Genomic DNA, 23,421 nt, shown 5'->3' with positions numbered 1-23,421 from the left:
CCAGATATCAAGAGGTCACACTTCTCAACCTCCTTGGAAACATATTACAGTGTTTGAAAAAAAAAAAAAAAAAAAAAAGTTTTTGACCATTAGTTGAGATTCAGATTTAGAAGATCTGTGGCTTTTGTCCACCGTCGTAAAGTTACTGAAGTGTAAGAAATGTGGTTTTATGGACCTCATTTTGCTTTGTGGATCTGTATGCTTTATGGCTTATCCAGTTCTTGAACAACTAAAGCAAGAGCTCTTATCACAAAACTGAGCTTGTTCCCATTGAACAAGCTCAGTTCAATGGGATGGCTCTTGTTCTCAGTCCTGTTATAGATGTTTATGAACAACATCTTAAAGTGTAGTCATGGAGACGAGGGTACGTTTGAAAAACTCAGGGTTTTATCTTTGCTTGTCTGTTTGTTCTGTTTCTGCATTCAGGCCACGATGTTCTGTGTGTAATACTGAGTATGAAACAGCTGAGAGGTGTGTTAGCTCCTTTAAATCTGTGACCTTAGTTCTCCGTCAGAAAAAGGTTTGACTACTGAATACCTGACTTGCGGAGGGAACAACAATCTTTCTATCAAAACAAAAATGAGAACGTAAAAGTAAATAACAAGAAAGGGCTTTTAAAGAACTGTTTGTACTAGTGACCCTTAATTGCAGTAATTAGACAGGAAAAGGGCAGAGAGTGGAAGATATGCAGCAAAGAAACTATGCACGACTGCGTCAAAGATTAATAGCCTCTTTACCTCTGAATCCCGTGCCACCCCATAATCAAACAGGTTTAACATAAATCTACATAACATAGTTCTCTAACAATGTGAGGGACATAGTAACCAAATTAAAATATCTTTTGTTTTCCCTGTAAACAATGTTCAAGCTGCCCTATGCCCAAACTTCTCCCCATGACCAGCTGGATATATAAATATATGATGTGTCACATTTACTGGCAGGACTGTCTTCAATGATTGGAATCAAAGCATTGTTTTTGTTGTCTCCAAACTTAACTAAAAAAGCTAATTAGTAGTGTGTGACTGTCCCTTATGGCAATCAGAGTGTACTCTAAGGAAAGATTTATAGGAAGGTTTATTTATTTTTTTTATTTTCACAAGCTTTGTGGTTTTAACATCTGGTTGCCATATAAGGATATTCTAATGAAACTGCCTAAAGAACTCATTATGTGTAATTCTGAGAACACTGTCCAAGTACCTCAATTTGCCAAATGTAAAATTAATTGAGGTATAAGATGTGCAAATATCTTCAACTGTTGCTCACATTTTTTTTTTAAATCCTAGATAAAGTTTGAAGTGAAATAATCAAAACCTCTTACAGACAAGTTTTGCATGAGTACAAAAATGTAAAAAAAAAATCACTGGGTAAAGTTCTTGAGTCTTTTATTAAACAAACCAATAGCAAATATAGCAAATCCTCTTAAGAGGTCCTTTATAGTCCACCCCTCCACCACACCCCAGGTCAATAGATGCTTTGCATTCCCATAAGTGTGACCAGAAGAGTCTTAACTAAACAGGGCATGGCACAGAGATTACTTTTTTTTTAGGAGGATGAGCTGACTAAAGTAAATGACCAATATGCTTTCCACCAATCTGGATTATAATTAAACTTTCTGTGAAGTGATCAAAGAGTTTGGGATAAAAATACAACCCATTCTTTAACAATCACAGAGCAATTGTGGGTTCCTGAGAAAAGGTTTAGGGGGCTGAGTTTCTAGGTTATGTGACTCACCAGCATGATTACAAAACCATCCAGATTTACCACTAAAAGAAGTTGAAAGTGGTGTAGAAAGTAGGTTGAAATCCAAGGTTTTTCTCAACTACTTCTGAAAGAAATTTGCTGTCTTGTGTAGCCGATGAACAACTTTCTAAATAACCTAACAGTTTTGTAGCTATTGAAGAAAACAAAATAAGTTAAAACGAAATGTTAACATGGCTACGTTCACTTGAAGACATTTTTTGCTTGTTCTTCAGCACCCTTTTCGCAGTCTACTTTCTAAGTGTAGTCTAATTATACAGTGCTTGCAAACCCACTGTCTCCACAACAGCACCAAAACAGAGGATACATCACTGCTGTCAAGAAACGGCATCATTAATGCTCGTCATCAGGGAAGTCTGCAGAATTGTGAGTTGATACAATAATTAATAAAACAAAATAGAAAAGCTGACACTGTCCAATGTGACATGAAAAAATTCCATGTGTTTTTTGGGGGTTTTTTTGGCTAAAATGTTTATTGCTTGAGGGTCATTGCAGCATCTACTGATACCTGGGCAGAGTGGAGATAATTATTTGCAGCTTTGCCTTGTTGTCCACACAGGCTCCAAGCCTTTTACTCTGTCCTCCTCCAACTAACCACATCCACTTCTTTACTGAGGTGTTTTACAATTTTTGAGCAATTAAATGTCATTTTCTCGCCCACACCTCCTCTACTCCACATTTAAAATTGTCGACAGTCTCACTGCCACCACCTACCTACAGTTTACTATATGTATGCAAGTACTAACTCAGAATGGTAGAGTTGTACAAACACATTGTCTTGTAAAATGTTTTGAGGTTTTGCATTGTTTTATTACCAATGTAAACCTTAATGTGATTTATAGGGATATTAATTGGTTAGACCAACACAAAGTACCACCTAATCACATGGTAAAAAATGCTGTAATACTGTATTACTTTAAATAAATATCTAAACTACAGTAGTGTGCTGTGTAGTCAATTTGTATTTTGAGTTGGAGGTTGGTGAGAAACTTCTGAATAGGCGGAATATCACCATTAGGGTATTTCCTATTTTATTTTATTCCTACAAAGTTTTGAAAAAAAAAAGTGATTAACTAAAGCACCCCACAGCATGATGCTGCCACCTCAATGTTTTAAGGTGGTTATGGTGTATCCTGGATTATGTGCAGTGTTTGTTTCACAAAGCATTTACCTCAGAATAAATTAAATCATGGTCACATGCCCTAAATTGTATCAAATTACAAATGAGACTTCCTGTGGCTTTCTTTCAGCAGTTTTTTTTTTTTCTACTGCTGGTCCAAACTCTATTTTCAAGACTTCTCTCAGCAAAATTCATGGATTGGTCACCTACCCAGTGGATTTTTGCAGCTCCTTCATAGGTACAGTGGACCTCCAGGAGGTTTTTTAAAAATGCTATCTTCGTTCCCTACTACTGTCATTTTAAATGGGCAGCCGTGTCCAACCAAAATGTTTTGAGTTCTGCAATACTCTGAGCATTTAACGAGACACTTCAAAAAAGAGACACTTATAAAATCAGCTGATTTTATAGTGAGAATAAACTACACACGAGGGTGCTCTGTTAGGTGATTTTTGCAGTCTTTTGGGTGCCTTGATTTTATTTAAAGATATTAAAGTAAAAGAGTCTGAACACAAATGCAGATTATACAAATTGTGAAAACTACATATCTTTTTTATCCCTCTCGAAAATGGCTTAATTTGTATTGGTCTGTCTCATAAAACTCAACAAAACGCAATGAAATTTGTCATCTAAATATTTCAAAGTGTGGAAAGAAAATAAGGAGCATGGATACTTTTTCAATACACTGTGGGTATTTGACTTCTCAGAACATGACATTGATGGAACAATAATACGCTCAAAGGATATTAACACATGTAATGGTTTCCTCAAACTAATAAATGTAATTAATTTCAAAATCGTTGGCAGGTTTGAAACGAAATAAGCCAATGAAATGAAGCAACACAATATATCATTCTGCAAAAATGCGTCACCGTTTCTGCCCCCCCATATCCTATTATTTTCACGTTTCAGACAGTCCCTCACAAGCCACTGAACAAACAAATGAATGTATTTATGTCATGTATTTGTCTTGAGCTGTTGAAGATCACCTTTGAATGCAAATTTAGAACTGACACCTTTAAGCAACAACCAAGACGAGGGGTAATCTGTTGTTGTTACTTTGTGTTTGAGTTTCACAGTGGGGAGACTGACCTTTTTCTGATGTGTTACAATACAGGAGACAGACAGCAAGCGTCAAAGTGGTAATTTTCTCATGACATACCAATTTCCATAAACATGCCTGCTCCAGACTCACTCTAGCGTGAGCTGCATGCTAAGAAGAATGGCTGACGTCCTATTCAAGCTTCCTATGTTGGTTTTCTGGCACAACTCTGCATTTCCAAGGTTTATCAGGGCCTCACTGGAAGTGTGTAATTTACTTCACATAAAAGCTTGAATTTCTACTCACTCTGCATTCGGATTCAGAAACCCATGATGTCATTACATATGCTGGAAGTCATCAGCACTGCCACTCACTGCCAAAAAATTATGTTAGAGCTTAAGGTGGCAACTCTATTCTAAAGCCCATATATATTATGACTTCAATGGAAAACAAAATCCTCTTCATAAAAAAACTCACTCCTTGTAAATCTGGATTCTTACAATTCATTCCCTCTGCTTATGTTATGGAAATAATTTACTGCCAGTCATCATAATGTCCTGTCAAGTGTTTGCAAGGAGGAGAAACCAGTCGGGGGAGGTACGTCTTTTCTTATTAATAAGGCATGGAGAGAAACAAATGAGATGTAGCATTTGGTTTAAGGTTCAGCTGGGACACAGATTAAGTCTGACAGTAATTGGAAGCCACATTCAGTGCCTGTGTTTTTGCTTCATTCACCCATTTCCCAAAGTAAGGAGGGACAATTGGTTCATACCATAGAAGTTGATGTATATAACAGAAAAGGTACCAACTGCTAAATAAACATCTGTCAACACTGGTTGATGGAATCTTGACAAACTCAGTTCTCTAACTACAAATACCACTGTTGTGACATGAGCTTTACTCCTGTAAAAAGGAGTGGATACAATTAGACAACTATGATTTCCTTATCTCTTCGTAATCCTGCATTATGTTGTGCGGGTTCTTAACACCTCCTACGTAGCCCCAAAACAAACCAAAAGAATAAAAGAATTTAAATGTGTGGTAGTAACTAAGCAAATGTTCAACAGGTTTTTCTCACAGAGCACACTGTTTGCAGGAGTATATATTTTCAATGTAACACCTAAAATGTTTTTTTTTGAATCAATACAAAAAAAACTGCTATTGGGCATATACTTTTTCTTGTCTTATTGAAAGCTAGGTTTTAAAATGGAGGTGTCACAATTGTAAAGTTTTCCTGTGCTGTAGGTGTGATTTCCGTGAGTTTCTCTTAATGATCGTGAGTGCACAGCTAAAATGGCCAGCTTGACACTCAGAGGGGAGGAAACCATAGTGGAGACACAGTCAGTGGGTGTGGGGCACAAACACAGCTGTGTTTAGTCGCACTTTCACGCAGGACGTCCCTGTGTCCATGAGGAGGACCGTTATCCTCCCTTTCTCCTCCCTCCTCATGCCCTCTGCTGCGGAAACGCAAGTGGCTGCTGCGGCAATTAGTGAACCACGCCTGCTGGGCTCTAATTTCTCTGAATTGTGCTCCTTATATACAACCCCCCTCCGCAGCTGAAGAAACTTGTCTCCAGTGGCTGCAGGTCTGCTCGTCCAGCAAACGCCCTATTATACTTGTTCAATTATTCTAACCTCGCGAGAGCTTACAGTTAGACCCCTCCGGGGCTGGTTTTGACGGACAGGGAATTAGAAGCTCAGTCGGTCACACTGACCGGTAATAAGCACAAGCGACAGCCATGGATCCCTTCAGGTTCTGTTTGATGTTATCATTCTACATGAAGTTTGGAAGTTCCGTCTTATCAAGTAATGCGCCTCAAACTCCTGCGCCTATTCCTATTGGTAAGACATCATCTTTTTTTTTTGCGCCTATTCTAATTTTAAAGTGAGTTAATGTGTGAATACCGCTCACTATGTGAAGGGAACTTCTGGGCTTATGCCTAAGATTTATACCACGAAAATGATGTCACTGTAGCCTATATGAACGTGCAGGGTGCATTCACGTGTGGGAATGTCATCGTGTTTGCAGCAAACATATGTTTACGGCGTGAAATTGATTGTGCGGTTTCTCGCAGTCTTGTCTTGTTGGCGCAGCTTTTATGTTACATATGAGAGGCAGTAAAAGTTTTAGTGCCAGAAGCGCTAAGTGGTGAGGAGGGTCTTTGAAGTTTTTCTGTAAATACCGCAACGGGTAGATGTTAGACATAATATAGGCTACCAAACTATAGAAAGTGAAAAAAATAAACAAACAAACAAAAACGTTTATAACTCATTTAGAACGTAATTAAGAATCGGAGATGTGCTTGTAAGTTTGTTTATGGGCAACTGAAAAGAGTTCCTCTTTGAACGTATAGGTTGTTAAACTCGTATGTTTAACTTTTATTGACCTAGATATCCTTTCCATGTTGGCAAATTGCTTCTGGCGGATTGTACCAAATTACCCTCAAATCCAGACAGACATTCACACAGAGGTCTTGTAAAATATGTGGATGTTTAAATGTTTATCTTTAGTCTGGTAATCTGAAGATACATTGCTATATAGGCCTGTAAAAAATGAAATAATGGAAGAATCACTCCACTAGAAACAAAAACATTAGTTTATCATACTTTTAGTCAGAAGAATGAGTTTGCTTTTTATCCAGCAATCTAAATTTAAATGTAAAACAATGTACCGAAATCTCTGATCCACTTCTGGTCTCAGATTGTGTAGAACCCTGACCAGAATTTGATATAGAACCTGAATCACCCTCAAGCCACCAAGGATATTTCTTTCAAATTGTTAGAGTCTGATTGCTATGTTGTGCTATGTTTACAATCTCTAAGTAAATACTTTACTACTGAGTCTAAAACTAAATTAAGGGCTAGTTTGGATTTTTTTTAGATGAGTTTGTGTGAATATATATCAGGAATAGTTCCTTATCTTTGATACACATAGATAAGAAACTGTCTATGTGAATTTTTACAATATTGAATACATAAAAGAAGTCCTGGAAGCCTTTCAAGAATAACATTTTGTCAGATGGTTGCACCATTTCTGCAGTTTTTAGCTATTTAAAATGACTGAAACCTAAAGTGATCACATTCTTTGCATTCAAAGCAGCATTAATTGAGATAAAATATTTACACTTTCTTAAAAGACTACAGTTATTAAAATGAAAATTACATTGGCTGAGCCTGCTGGTTGTATCACTTCACAAGGATAATTTATGTGAAAAGTCAAATACTAGTACCCCCCACCCCCCTCCTTAGCTGGCCTGCTTGTTGCTACTCATTTCTCTTATGCCTTGGACTGGCACTGTGCAGTACAGTGGGTTGAGGAAATGGCCTTTGTGAACTCACTTGCAGGACACCCAGGAGGCTGTGGTTTAAATCCCCAGGGCACTTTCAACACATGTTTGGTTTACATTTAGAATTTTTTAAAGTTTATGAAAGAGGACTAATTTCTTGGTTTACAGGACTCTATAGGATCCTAACTATAAGGTAAACACTTCACTGTAGGTTCCATGCACAACTGACAAAAACGAACCTTGAACTTATTAAGATTTACCATTTGTAGGGAATGCTTTGTGAGTGGAACATAATGTGAAACTAATCATACTGGACAGGCTTCTTGCTGCATTAGCTGAGTCAGAAATAAGAAAAAAGGAATAGGCTTACTGTATTTCACAGCAGAGATGTGAGTTTTCATTGTGAGAATCTAAAACTCACCACATTCTCACAGCTTTCCCCATCTCCTTCCTGAGAGTACCCTTCCCCGGTCAGAGCTCAGATACAGACAGTGATTCAACAGTGAAAGGGAGCAGTGGAAGAAGCAGGAATGCAGAGCTCTCCATTTCTCACCAGCTTGCACCTGGCCGGTCACTAGGAACAGTGGACATTGCTGTTGGTGTGGTCAGTTTTGGAAGGTTACAAAAATTGGGCAATGCAGACAGCCACTGTCCAGCCACCTGAAAGGACCCTTTCACTTATGTTTGACTGTTTGAACAGCAATTCTAACAAAGTAGTGAATTTAACATGTAGGTCTTGGTGTAAGTTAGAAACTCTGCAAAGTTGTGTGCCTTGCTCTGATTCTGAATACTTTGTATTTTAGTATAAGAGCAAATATTTTAGTATTTTTTAGGGTATTTAGAGAGATGTATCTTTAATTTGATAATTTGATCATGTGTTTTTCAAGTCCTTGATTTGTTCTGCCCTAATGTTAAGTTACCAAATCATTTGTTTTGTGCATATCAACATACTATTCCCATTTCTTAACATCCATCCTCATTATGCATACAAAATACCCATGAACTGATTATTTCTTATCAAATGTTTGTAATCTGGATGTTTTTGAAGGAGTAATATCATAGCTAAGGAGTGTTAAAATTAAAATTATGATCTGTTTTAATTTTTTGTGCAAAAAAAAGGTAATCAAAAAGTCACTTTCGCCATTCCATACATGCAAATTGGTAGATTTACCTTACATAAAATAGCTTTACAGAGTGGAAAGTAGTAAAACATGAACATGTCGCTCATTTCACTCCACCACTGCCACTGACACATGACCAAACACATACCACATGACAAACCTCCACCAGAAACCAATGGCAGCAAGATGGAAATAGATATTGGTTGTTAATATCAGCCCAGTTTCATTTATTGGACCGATACAGATATTTTAAGAAAGGACTAATACCAGTCAATATCGATATTGCCAATATATTCTACATTCCGTCTGAAATGTATTCAAGAAAAAGATTTTAAATAGGAGTCAAAGTTTAAAAGCTTATAAAATACTTGAAGAAAAAAATTTAAATGCTTTTAAAAAATGCACAACTTGTTTAAGTGTTATGCAATACAATCAGAGTTAATACACACAAAAATACAATTAAACACAAAAATGATGTAGATGTCGTCGAACTAGCCCAGGAGACCTAAATGGCAACATTTATTTTGGAACACTGAAGGAATACTTAGGTGAGGCTTGGTAAACGCCATCATTCATTATCTAGTAAAGTGTCTCTCTTTTACACAGTAAAAGCGACTCTAGATTATACCTTACCCAGACATCTCTGACGTGACAGCAAGGAGAACTTTATGGAAAAGTAAAGGAAACTCCACCTAAGGTTGTCCATACCATTCTGTAAAACAACACTCTCTATTGACTGTAATGCCAGTCTAACAAACCCTGCTGGCAGGCATGGTCTATAATCATCCCATAAGACATTGTCACTCTATCACCACATGGTTGGGTCCATGCCTTCTTTCAGCCAAACATGTGTTGAGCTGTTTGTTTTTAACTTAGAGTGTCTGAGGTAAAGCACTGTAAAAACTACTGAGTTACACAAAACATCCTCATATGTACTATAAAGGGATTTTTTTAATTCTACAGCTTAGGCAGTAATCAGGTCTGTGTGTGTGATTTGAAATTGAATACAAACCAAAAATTGAACCAAACCAAAACTCCAGCTAAATATCTTAAAGCTGCAGTTTGTAGCATTTATTTAAAAAAAAATAAATACATTTATTTATTTTTTTTTACATATATTAAAACTATCATCATGACGTGGCATTGTGGTAAGAGACAGATAAGGTCTCAGTGCTGCTCACACCCTTCTTGCTGCTCTCTGCTACCCTACAGCTGGTTCATCACAACAGAGTCATGAATGCCTAGGATAGTCAGCATGGCCAACATAATGGTTGCTTATTTCAAAAATAAAATAAAATTGGAGTATATCAGGTGCAATTTTAGGTGCAGTTTTAGGACCTTGCCCACTGAAATCAACACTTCCACAGACTTTATTTATGACTTGTTAACAGTTGCTAAATTATGGAGTTTGGTAAATCTGACTCATAATGTGCAATGTTAATTTATCAGTGAGGATTATCTCAGTAATAGGAAACTTAATGGTCCAAAGAAAATGGCCATCATAACTGCTGGCACACCACCTGAAGCAAACATCAAAGCTGCTTTTGTAGAATTCCGAGCTATTCTTGATGCAGTATTTTCTCTGACGTGATAAAAATGTTTTTTGGCAAAATATTTTAGAGACCATGCCACATCCTAAGGCTAAAGTGCCTGTGGTTTCACACATGTAATTGAAAATATTATTATTTTTTCTGTGGGTTCAGAGTGTGCCTATAATGTCATGAAAATGTTGTGCATTAGGGCAACATTAAAATAACATAAATAGGATGTCTTTATGTTTTTCCCTTTTTTTCTTATTTGACTAGATTACTGCAATGTGCCAAACTCACTTCCAAATACCCCAATCTGACTTCTTTGAGTTTTATGTTCATCTTGCAAAGTTCTCTTAATATTTCGCACAAATATGCTTATTCCTTTTTTTCTCTTTTAGCTAAAAACATAAACAATTACTGATGAATTATCTTCCTCAAGAGATGGCGCTATTTCCTGAGATTGGGAAGATTTCCCATTTTCTGATTTGTGTTTTGAAGAAATACAAACACGAATAGAAAAGATGGCACTGGTGATCTGGCTTACATTGATCACAGGAATGGTATCAAAGTTCCTAAAATGACTTGAATTTCCCCTGAACTGAGAGTTTTAGTGACTCTTGTAGTAAAAACCTTCTTTTGTTTGAATGCCCAAAATAGAGCAGCAGTTTGCACTCATAAGCCTCAACAAATAAATCTTGTTACTCTTTTATATAAGCTTGTGATATTCTCCCTCAATGCTTTCCTTTTTGAAAAGAAACCTATACCTTAGCTATTCTCTAGTGAGTAAATCAGGACTTCTGCTCACTGAAGTGTGAAAGTTTAGCCAAACATCTCAACCAAACGTGGGCCACAAAAATTGTGCAATGGAAAGACTGCTTAGAGTCTATGCCTTTCTTGGTGAAGAAATTCAGTAACACTGTTTGCTCTACATTCCTCTCCTCCTGGGCTGTTCAAACAGCACTGCCAGGAGAGAATGCTGTTTATTCTGACTGGACACTCATCTTCTAAAATACCAGCTACATAAAAAGCTCCCTTATTTGCTGATGATATCTGGATCTCAACTGTGCTTTAACATTTGTCAGTCTCTGACAATAAAGAAAACAAAAGAAGCACTTCAAATGAGTGAACAATTTGCATTCAGTTGAAAAATGTAACATAATTTGATTTGATAAACTTTCTTTGTCTGTGTCTAAACAATAACAATGAAGCATTACAATATACAGTATCTCTACATATAGATATTCAAATACTTGAGTAGGACTCAAAAACTGGTGTCTAAAACACTGTCATGAAAAGACGAGTTATAGTCCCCAAGAGAACAATTTGAGACATCTGGCATTTTTGGGTGTTTATGAATCAAAAGAACATTATTTCATTCTTAGTTCATTACATATTGATACTTAATCTGGAGTGAACACAGTTGTGTCTTAAGGTAAATCATGTCTTTTTTATTCACTGACCACTGAAGGAATACTAGAAATACTTAAATTCTTATTGTTTTGGGAGGAGGAGGAGTACATTAAGATAACTTGGAGCAAAAGGGGTCCATTTCATATACAACAAAGATTTTCCAATATTATTTGCAGTAGATGACACATTTTTTTCTTCAAGTTGTATCTGGAGAAACCACAGCAAACTGTTTGAGCAGTTCATGTAAAGCCAGAACCCTACGTTTTTCCCCATCTCTTTTAAATCAGAGACGGTGTGCATCAGGGTGTACTTTCGTGGGAGCTTGCATGTTTGAATACATTCATTTGGCCTTTATGTTTATGAAGGAACTAAAGGGTGGGATTCCATAAGTTCAAGGAAATGTCGAAGGGGTTGTTAGTGATGTTATCTCTGTTTTTTTCATTTTCTTCTTTGCTACTGTGAAATGTCTTGGTGACATGATGACCATAGTTTATGAAATACTCATAAACAGCATGTCAATGTAGGCTTTTTTAGTTTTCATTATCTTCGCTGACGTTGAACCTCTCATTGTTCGGCTCTTTGTGAATGTTTAAAGTTCAAACTATTTGTTCAGAGTAATAAGATGAAAATATAGCTTTGTTGCTTCAACATTAAAAATATTTTCACAGATTTTTTAAAATTTTTTCTCAGCTTTGGCCTTGAGACAAGACATGCTTGTCCAAGCTTATGTCCAAGAAAAACATCAATGAGTAACTGAATGACTTTTGTTACAATGTGGGATATTTTGAATATTATATCTTTGGAGAGGACAAGGGTAACTCTACAAAGTGTTGAGCCAACAGTGACACATTCTGCTCTTGTACATGCTTGGGTTTGATGCTTAGCCAAGGTAGTCGTTCTACTCATAATTCTAAAAAATAACTCCTTGACCAGAGTTAAATAATGTCCACCAAGAGTAACTTCTTTCAAAAGTCCAGAAACATTTCTATTTTTTTTTTGTAAATTGAAACTGTAGGCTTTAAAGAAACATTGATAACAATGTCCTCAGATTTTAAACTACTTCCAGGAAACTTTGTAGATCTTAACTGAATTGAGTATCTGTGATCACCTTCTAAAAAGTATATGTATCAACAGAACCAAGTACACTGTGATAGATAGTAAGGACTAATAAGTCAAAAAAAGTATTATCATCAGTAAGGAACTGCTCAAGGATTTAACAGTGAGCATGCAATTACAAAATACAGTAGCAACATAAAGGAAAGGTGAACCTTAATACTTATTCTTTAAATAAAAGTGATGTGTTAGTTGAGTTTTCCCCTTTAGCATACATTAGAAACATTTGACAATGGGTGTAGATTTAACTGTTAGGGGAAATAGAGGCCTGTAATTGATGCATTCATCCATTCATCCAAACTTGTTTGGAATTGTTTTACATCTCTGTTAAACAGCTCCTGCTGTTTTACACAGATGTAGGAAAAATGTGTTTCCTTAGGGACATTATCTTCTTGGCAGTGCTTTGCACAAGTCTTCCTTCACACTTAGAATTGGAACAGGGAATGCATGTTGCTCACAATAGGTTACATTTTATTCCACAGGGTAAAACCAATGGTCTTCCTAACTGCCTTTTTTGGGATAATGTATTGTAATACTAGAACAGAAAGTAACAATTATCATCTTGTGCCTAGCACAAGATGATCAGGCATAACATTGTAACTAAAGACAGGTGAAGTGAATAATAGATCATCTATTCATTATACTATCTGCTAAGGAGTGGGATATATCATGCTGCAAGTGAACATTTTGTTCTTAAAGTTGATGTGTTTGAAGCAGGAAGAGAATATTCAAGTGTAAAGATTTTAGAGTTCCACAAATCTTTACACTTTTCATATTGGGATGGACTGGATTACAGAATCTCTATAACTGAAGTTCTTCCCATTTTGCAGTGTTACCTGCAGTACCTATTGGAAGTGGTTGAAGAAAGTAACAGTGACCAATGCTCTTTTGTTGCAAGTGGGCAATGAAGTTTGAACCATGTCTTCTGATCAAACTGCTGGCGTTGTTTAGCTCTAATTTGGAAGAAGTTGAGTAGGTTCTGATAGAAAAGTTTTTCAAACCCTGGCAGATCACATTTTGATATGTTTTGTGCTACACAGCTTCAAACCAGTCAGGGTGTCTATGCTGACCCCTTCCCACTGCTGAAAGTGCCAGCTGTGGGCACATGGCTATGAGAATTGGACCACTGACCTATAAAAATCAGGATAATGTTCTCATCCTAAAAGCAAATGATTACAGCAACAGGTTTGAGGTGTTTACTAGGCCTCCAAAACTCACTAGATCTCAATTACACCAAACACCTATGGACCATGCAGGATAATAAAGTTGAATCTAAAGAGGTTCAACCTCAACTTGGTAAAAGAAAATTCTGCCACCAACATCATGGTGCCATGTAATGCATCATACATTCAGGGATCTAGAAAAGTCCATTCCTTGAAGGACATTCCTTGTGGCATCAAAAGAGAACCAGCACACTATTACCCAGGTGGTCATAATGTAATACCTCATCAGTGTGAAATGCATTATTATAGTTTGTTGTGTTAAGTTAGTGAGATCAGAGTTGTACTTGCTCTTTAGCTATGACGAGGCTCAAAATATTATTTCAATTAGCTCTGTTAAAGCCCTTTAAAAGATACAGTGGAATTATCTTTCAGACTCGATTCATAACCAATTTAATGTTGTTTAACTGACTAATAAATTATTTACAAGTGTTTGATGTAATCACGCTGTCTAATAAATATAGGTCAGATTTGCTTTTCATTTTCAAGTAGTCTTATAAAACTGTTTTAATGGGCCAATACGTTTTTGTTACCCTCTCTGAAAACTAGCACACGTTTAGCAGACTTCTACTGTCTGCCAGTAGCAAATTAGTCTTCTCCCTTCATACAGTAATAACAACTGATGAACAAGATGTAGAGGTGTTGGAAATTTCCTCAACTTGTCTCCTCAAACAAACAGAGCATATTTGATTCAAGGTTTGGAGGCTATTCAAAAAACTCTTCCTCTTTCTAGTGTTACATTAGACCACTGGTGAAAATGTGTGTTTGGTTAACCCTTCCTTAAACCTCAAACTTCAGCACTCAAGGCAACTGGAAATGTCCCTGAGGTTTCTGGGAACCTCTCTATCCCAAGAGGAAAAAGATAATTGAGTCTATGTTTGAAAATATGCCACTGTTTTTAAATAAAATTAAAATTACAACAGTCATTCCTAAATCAAGACATAGGTTCAGACTGCTAAACCAAATGGTCAACAGTATGTTGACATAGGTTTGAGGTTTACAAGGGACATGCTTCATAGGATAGCAGAGGGAATCTCAATACTTATATTTAAGCTTAGAAAAATAAATATTTGCGCATATGTTTTAACTCCAGCCAATTTTTTTTACAACTTTATATGTTGTAGTTTCACTGTATAGGGACATATCCCTTCATCCCTATAATTTAGCAGCCAAAAAATATGTGATGAATTTTAACCAAAGTTGTGTCCATTTCAGAAAAGCTGGTGGTCTTAACTGTGGCAACTAAGGAAACAGATGGCTTCCAGCGCTTTATGCAGACCACCAATTATTTCAACTACACTGTGAAGGTAAGAGTATCTCATTTACTAAATCCATGCCCAAACATTCGTATTGTTTGTAATTATACAGAACTAACACACACGCAGCAGGAAAATACTTCCCACACACAGTTGCCAGAATCAATTGAGCCTGTTAAAGGAAACAAAGATGAGGAAAACTTACATCCCAAAGCGAAACTCCATGATGTAGCGCTATAATGGACTTTTGTGGTTAAAAGAAACTTTTTTGTTTGTTCTTAGCTTGGAGGTTGGTGGTGACATGCCTGCACTGCTAACCTCATGTGCCCCTATATGCAGTACTTTTACAGTAGTTTGATTACAATACTAATCTCAAATCTTCAGTAATCAGGTTACAGAACCAAAGAAGATAAGTATAGTGGTGTCTTAATTTTGTTATCATTTTCAGTAAATTAGATTATTTTTGAAATCTTAATTTTTCCTATAATTCACTTCACCCTTAATTGTGATTAAATGATAATTGTTAAAAACTTAATTTAAAATTAGAATTTCATCAAACATATAAATAAAAAAAACATAAGTGTGGGCGTAATGAAAAGTATGATTAATACTCATTGAAAAGCTATTATGTTTTTAATTTCATAGATATACTTAATTGGTACCCTTTTTCTAAATAGTTAAGAAGTACTGTCATTATATCAGTACAGTAGAAAACAATTTACTTCATTTCTTACACTGCTTTATATCTCTATCAAGTTACTTAAGACTTTGATTACCAGTATAAATTTCACAGAAGATTACTAATGAAATTCTACTTCCTGTCTTAATTTTTCCTGTCAATTATCATCATCTCTTTTGTAAATAAATCCTGATTTCAAACACTAACTAAAACACAAATGTTTGAGGTAAAATAGTTCAAATTTTGGTGGTTGAAAGGGTGCAAAAACCTAGTTGCTTTGTTTTGCATATCTTCAACTAATACTTCACTCAGCATCATTATTCAGTCTTCTTCCGTAGGTGTTCCATTTATTAACTCATCAGTATTTGTCCACTGTTATATAAAGATTCCCAAATCTGTCAGATTCTGATCACTCCTCTCATCCATAGCCCTCTCCAGGGGATTCTTTCACAGATCATCTCTTAGATTTAGTTCTGCTTCTGATGACAGAAGTGCATACAAGAAGACTGGAATTGAATCAAAATGTGGATTAGGGGTGTAATCTATATATTCATATTTTCCCTCTTAGAATTTTTTTCCAGTTGAATTAGACATGTGTTGTTCTAAAAAGTCTTTTTTTTACATCACAAAACATGGTATTTAAAGAAGTGTGGGTAGACTCTTCATATCCACTGTTCATCAGCATAAACACATGAAATAAATCTCCCCATTAAAGAATGTACATGGATATTTTCGTTTTTTGGTAGCATTTATAAATAGGAATTAGTGAGATGTTCCTTCCAGCTCTCTTACGTATGACATAGAAACATGGGGCCAACTCCTTCAGAGGTTTTCCAGACTTATGGTTGCTTAGATATAGATGTAAATGGACATTTTCACAGCCAAACTTTATGTGTTCAAGCGAGTTCACAGTTTAGACACTTTGTCTGTCTTTTTGTCTGCATCAGGTCTTGGGAATGGGAGAGATGTGGAAAGGCGGTGATGTTGGTCGTTCTATTGGTGGAGGGCAAAAAGTCAGACTACTGAAGGAGGCCATGGAGAATCTGGCTGCTCAGGAAGACCTTGTCATTTTGTTTGTGGATAGGTATGTTATGAGCCAAACTAATGTAAAGGTATCTCTATATTGCATCAGTCTTTTTATTGTAACATATTACATTCTTGGCTTTGAGTTTGTTTTGTTTCTTTACTAACATTAGTTTGATTTACCTTTCATTTGATCTACATTTACGTTCCAACCAAAAAAAGGGAGCCAGCATGGTGCAAATGCGAACCACCATGTGCTGTAATAACATATTTGAAAGCCAGAACTTCTTAGTGAAAGGTGATTTTGTTGAAGCAAAAACACCAATCAAACATTCAAAAATAGGCATTATTGTACACGAGGAGAACAATTCTCAAATACAGGTAGCTGAGCTGTAATTTTTTAACACTGATGGAAAATACTTCCATGGGTAAAGTGAGGGGATTAAAAATAAACATTTTGCACAAGTCTTTATCTTTAAATAGAGGAAAAAAATCATATTTACAGTGACAACTCAAATCTATAATTTTAGTTATAATTGCAGCTCATAGCACCTTGAAGGAGGTTGTTAGAAAGTAATTTTCTCTCTTTGGAAAGAAGCAGTTGTAGTCTAATAAACTACTTGGAAATGTCAGAGGATTACAAGTAATTCAGTGTGTTTTATACTTGAAATCCTCCTGGCCCACCAGGAGAGTGTTGGCAGGTACTAATTCGGCCTTAGATCTTGTTTTACGATTCAGTCAACTATAAAGTTAAGTATGAATTAATTTAGCAGTTTTTCATTGTAAAGAAACATGCATAATTTCTGAAATGAATAGAAAAGACTACAAACACTTGTCAAGCAGCATAATTTCAGACTAAAACCTATTACTGAATGTCTTTTGCATTACTATGCCTTGGAAAATTATTCATTCCCTATAACTTTTTACATTTTTGTAAAGTTACAGCCTCAAACTTTAACGTTGCGTCGGTACCGTCAGAGATAGAAAAGCACAATATATTTTATGTTTGGGAAGTGGAAGGAAAATGGTACATGGTTATACAATTATTTATCAAACAAATCTTTAAAATTGTGGCATGGAATAATTTTCTATGATATCCCGAAGTAAATTCCACTGAAATCAACTGCTTACAAAAGTAATCTAATTAGTGAATAGAGTCCACAGCAAGTACGCTCAAGTTTAATTGTTTAGATGAGACCAAAATGTAACTTTCTGGTCTTCATGGTAAATGCTGAAGGGAGCAAAAACTAAGACTACCCATCATCCTCATCACACCTCCATAAAGCATTGGCATCATCCTGTGGGAGTACTTTTGTAGAACTGGCTTCCAATAAACTCTGGTCAGGATGTCCTGGATCTCTTTTAGGCAGATATTGCTGGTCCTCTTGCTGCTGGTTAACTCATCAAACACTCAATTCAGTGTTAAAATCATTTAACATATCCTTCTCAATCATATGATATTATTTAACCTTTTTAGTTCCATTACTGAAGCTCCAAGGTTTTGGTAAACACTACAGACAGCCTGAAAAGCAATACAATAAAATACATATAAATGGAAATCTGAGATTTCCAAGCTGGATTTGTCTTGAATTTATTTCCGTGTAATTCTCAGACATAATCTTGAATGGTTTTATGGAGAGCAGGCCTATGTTAATGGGATAAGTATGTGATTTATGATTTAACAAGTCGCAAGGGATCTTTATATGAACATGTGTCTGCCAGATGTTAGCAAAACTTTCAACTTCCTCAGGCTTCCTCTCGTGGCTCAACCTTTACTTTTCCTGCCATCTTCTATAAATGGGCCATATACTGCACTATTTTTAGACCTACATACAAGCTGTATATGCTTTCAAGCCTTCAAACTCGTGCTGTCACACAAGCAGAATAAGCTCCCATTAATTGAAGACGTTAACGAGTCAATGACTCTTGTGAAATTATCATGATTTTAAAGGCCAACTGCACACACCAAACCAATAAAAGCACCAAATAAATTAAATTACTGATACTTTAAGATCAGCCCTTTGAATAATTATGTTGTTTTGGGTGTGTTAATGTCTGGAAAAATAAACCCCATTTGAAACCATGGCACTGCACAGGCTCTCAGAAAATTCAGTCTTACCAAACCCTATACTACGTGTCAAACTCAGTGAAATATGTTGAAGACAAAACTGCTCCTCCAGGATAAATAAAAGGCTAACGATCTGTTATATTTTATCTGCTTTCTTCCCCCGTAAGTTATGATCTTATCTTCGCTGGGGGACCAGAGGAGATTCTCAGGAAGTTCCAACAAGCCAATCACAAAGTGCTTTTTGCTGCAGAGGGATTGATATGGCCAGATAAGAGGCTAGCGGACAAGTATCCTTTAGTCCGAAGTGGCAAGCGCTACCTCAACTCTGGAGGTGGGTTCCAAAAGTTCAGTTTGTCTTTTAGGACTGAAGTGTTTTGATTGTTGTTGGAAGCCTGATCATTCCTGTTCACACTGTCAAACTCACCCACAGAAACAAACTAACGTTGCACCTAAAATATGTTCATTGACTAGCACAAAAGTGAGACAACCACATTTCTCAAACTTCTATTTTTTTATTGTTTTGTTGTTTTAAAGAACATTTGCAGATGTTCTGTAAAAATGTGCAATGATATCAGTAAAAGTTGTCAATCAAATATGTATCACAAGTCATGCATTAAATTCTTTCTACCAGATATTTTTAACACATAAATAGCTTTTCATAACATGTACCACATCAAATAAAGTTTTTTTTATGCACCACTGAGATAACAGATATTTTAAAACAGAATTTTGCTGAAATGGAAACTTGGGGATACATGCATTTTCACATAAGGTTGGTTTGGATAGCTAACATTGGCTAGTTAACATTTTTAAATCAAATCACTATTTGCACTTTGTTTTAAATTTCTATTAAGACATTTTTGTATGGTTTTCGCAGTGGTTTGACGATATAATGCAAAAACGCTAATAGAACCTGTAAGGGGAAAAACAGTGTCTCAGCACCTTACCTGAAGGCATAATCTAGAAGAATGCAAGAAACACTGGAATCACTGCTTGTTTATATAGCTATTTAAACTGTCTGTCTCAGCTTATAACAGTCTTTTACACACTAATATAGATGTATTTCTATAGTTTAAGTACAGGGATTTCACACAGAGCTTTAAACATGTGGGTTTCCATCTATATTATGTCTTTAGGGTACAATAACTCCTACACCACCCCCAACTTGATACCTGTATTTAACCACACTTTACACTATGTCTAACATTTTCAGAAGATTTTATTGCAGCATACTCTATGCATACGTAGAAAGTTGAAGTAATGATGGATTACACAGGTTGAAACCACTTACTCACCCCTGTTCTCTGGGTGTAACACATTCCACCATTAGCTGTTGAACTCTGAAGACTTGCAGGCCTTTCTGGAATTCAGTGGGCTAAGCACAGTGTTCTAGTATTCGGTGTAAAGACTGCTGCAGCACCAACAAAGAATAGCAATAAGCATGTGTTAGTTTTAAAATAGAAAACCCCAGGACCTTTATTGCTAATTCCTGGTGTAAAATTTGAGTATATTTCCCAAGTAAACTTGGATTGTGAAGTATTTCCTGTCTATGGTGAGCAGAATGTGGGAGGAGGAAATTTGCCCAAAGTTTAACCTTATGCTTAGACATCTTTTTTTAGCTGTTATCCTCCCAGTGGTCGATTAGACATAATTACGGTTACATGTTGGGGTGTTTTCTAAAAGTAATTGCAAATGGTGCATCTTGCAGACTTAAAAATTCTACGTAGGTAGAACATTTTGCAACAAAGCAAAAGCTTATTTGTGGCAAACCTAAACCGCATCTTTCCAATTCTCTGGAGCATTGAACTGCTCCTTTCCCTGTGGTCATCAATTTGGTGTGACCTCCCATAGTGGAGCCTTACTGTCTCAGACTGATCAGAGACTGCTTTTTGCGTTCATTGTCATTGACTTGACATGTGGATTTGTCTTGGGCCCCTGAGTGTGCCACAGTTTGCATGAAATTGCAGGTTTTGTTTGTGTTCCTACGGCTACCGCCCAAGTGACCAGTGAGGAAAGTTTTATAGCATTTGGACGTGCACAGTTGTGTCACAGAGACTGTAGTCTTCTGGGGATGGAGCTGAGATGGAGAGATTCCGTATTGGTGTTAGACTGTGAATATTTAAACAGAGGAACAAGAAGGTCACTTTAGGTCACTTATATTTTGATCCTCGATATAAAACAAAGTTTTGTCAGGCAAAATGTTTTCCAGTGCCAAGTCTCAATTTTATATACTGTTCTTTCAATTTTTACATCGTAGATTCCACACTAGTTAAACTCATCCTTCCAGCATAATGATTAAGTTGCAAAGCTCAATTAATGTCATACTGTTCTCCAATGACCTCGATTGGATCACAGTTTGGTCTAGCACTTTTGGAATTTGCTGGAAATGCTCAGGAAGGTTGCAAACTGCAGACATGTACACCACACTGCTCGGCATATTCCACTACAACATTTCTCGTAATTAGTTTCAGACAACATAAAAGCATTGACAGCAGGGCATCAACATAGATCAGGATTTGAGTGCCTTGAGCTGCTCTAATGCAAAGTATTATCAAGGCATTCAAAAAGGCCTTAATAAGCATCCCAAAAACTGTGATCTTGTCTGGGGATCCCAGGATAAAGCTAATTGATGATGGAAAATTTGAATTGGGGTAAATTCAGCATAAAAATCTATTACCGTGTTCAATTAAATCCTGAAGTTTTATGCTACATTGTTTATGTCTTTTTAGTATTTTACAGAGGTAATATTTTAGAGGGATCAGAGAATCATTGTGTCTTTTTCGCTCTAAAGGATAGGAAGACTAAGGCAGAATGTTCACTGCACTTTCCCAGGATCTGTAAAATGAACCACATACCAACAATATAATCTGCATAAAATTGATGATTTTGCTTTGAACTTTCTTCCCTCGTTCCTACCATTTATATTATGTCATGTCTGTCCATTGACTTGTTTACAGTGTCTGAGGTTTTTTTCCAATGATGGGATATAAAACGACACACACCAGCAACATAGCTAAACCCTTCAATCTGTTACTGTGGTTGCTGTCCTTGAGCGACAGAGTGAGAGAAGAAAAAGGAACTCAAGTTATAGAGGAGTATACCATGAGAATGTACATTTAGAGTTTAAGTATGTGATGTAAGCTGGTCATAACAAATAGATTGCAGCTTTTTGCAAACCACTTTTACTTTCTGCGGAAAAGAAAACGTCTCTGCCCTGTGTTTATGTGTGCCTCAGATAATTGCCAAAAATCACACTTTGTTTAAGGCGTCATGGCTTCCTCGGATGAAGTTGGAGGCTGTTAAGCCACCCAGCATCCTCCCAGTTGTGTAAACATCTCTCACCATATCATCTACACATTGGTATGCATTTCACACTGTTCATTTATTTTCAGGTATAATTGGCTACGCCCCATATGTACACAGAATAGTTTCACAGTGGGATCTCCACGACAATGATGACGACCAGCTCTTTTACACTAAGATTTACCTGGATCCATTGAAACGAGTAGGTCGTTGTTTTTCTTTGTGTTGACATTTTTCATAAGAAATGCTTTGGACAGCCTATTACATTTTTATGTTCACATCTTACAGGAATCTCTTAACATGACTCTGGACCACAAGTGCCAGATTTTCCAGAATCTGAACGGGGCTGTTGGTAGGTAATTATTAGAATTTATTGAACTAGTGCAAAGACTTAGTTCTTGCTGAACTAACTTTGTATTGACATTGTGTGGCATATTTCAGGTTTTCAAACCTAACCTTGAAATCTGGTGTTCTTTATGTTTTTTGGCAGATGAGGTGCTTCTTAAGTTTGGAACTGACAGAGTGCGAGTAAGAAACACAGCGTACAATTCTTTGCCTGTTGTCGTCCATGGAAATGGAAACACTAAAGTGAGTATGAAGCTCTGCTCTTTGGTACAAGAGGGAATGGCCTTGCAAAGAATTCTCATGAATGGCATTCTCTTTAAGAATATTTTAGTTTCTAAGCTACCCCCAAAATAAGCAAAATGTGTATCATTATCAATTTTTTTTTTCTTTAACAGTCAGATTAAAAAAAAACAACAATTATTTCTACTGCCACTCAGATAATCTATCACATACAGTAGTTATTTTATAATAATGTTAGATGTTATTTTGTAAAAATAACATATTTAACATTTATTGTTTTTTTCCTTGTTAACCATTTGCTAAAGCAAACATTTTGAATTACCACCTGGTAACGTTTGTTTGAACTTTAAGGTAATTGTGTTGATTATACATACATATTTTTATCCTTTGGTTTTTTATAGAGTAACATGAGTATAACTACTTGATATTAACTGTGTAATTAGTCAAGCTGTCTGAATGAGGAATGAAGATGGTTGAAAAATGTGGTTTAAAACCACATCAAAATTTAAGTGCCCTATTGGCCATACTTTCTTTTTAATGAATCAAACTCTTGTTAGATACATTTTACTATCTATAAAACAAAATGCTAGTTTTTCACATAGTTATGCTATGTCATCCTAAACCAGTATTTACTTTGACTATGCTGGAATGTAAGCTGTTTTTTTTGTTTGTTTGTTTGTTCTTTTGTGAAATTATGCATTACTATGTAAAGCGAGTGCACTTTTAACAGTGCTTTATTTCACCTTGAGGCAGCTATGACTCAGTGGAATGAGTAGTTACCCTGCAATTGTAAAGTTATGAGTTTAATTCCAGCTCCCTCTCTGCCAGATGTTGGTTTGCCATTGGGCAAGCCTCTTCACACCAAGCTAGTTAGCTAGTTCAACTCAGTGAATGTGGCACTTGTGCT

The 23,421-nt window shown here is 36.2% G+C and overlaps 1 protein-coding gene across 2 annotated transcripts in view; it reads left to right on the top strand.

The window, feature by feature from the left end:
- Nucleotides 1–5,415: 5,415 nt before the first annotated feature.
- The window catches only part of plod2 (procollagen-lysine,2-oxoglutarate 5-dioxygenase 2), a 32,126-nt gene continuing 14,120 nt past the window's right edge, over nt 5,416–23,421 (top strand). The window contains exons 1-7 of one of the 2 annotated variants that reach the window (XM_023326694.1): nt 5,416–5,759; nt 14,816–14,907; nt 16,483–16,619; nt 18,794–18,957; nt 22,019–22,131; nt 22,218–22,281; nt 22,420–22,517. In XM_023326694.1, the coding sequence (XP_023182462.1) occupies nt 5,657–5,759; nt 14,816–14,907; nt 16,483–16,619; nt 18,794–18,957; nt 22,019–22,131; nt 22,218–22,281; nt 22,420–22,517 (771 nt within the window). In that variant the 5' untranslated portion in view covers nt 5,416–5,656. The remainder of the gene's footprint in view (nt 5,760–14,815; nt 14,908–16,482; nt 16,620–18,793; nt 18,958–22,018; nt 22,132–22,217; nt 22,282–22,419; nt 22,518–23,421) is intronic. The other variant, XM_005797808.2, reaches the window with a different exon arrangement.

Source organism: Xiphophorus maculatus, chromosome 21 (assembly GCF_002775205.1).
Source record: "Xiphophorus maculatus strain JP 163 A chromosome 21, X_maculatus-5.0-male, whole genome shotgun sequence".
NCBI classification, from domain to species: Eukaryota; Metazoa; Chordata; class Actinopteri; order Cyprinodontiformes; family Poeciliidae; genus Xiphophorus; species Xiphophorus maculatus.
The sequence above is the reverse complement of the archived record's forward strand: the minus strand, read 5'-3'. Positions and strand labels throughout refer to the sequence as shown.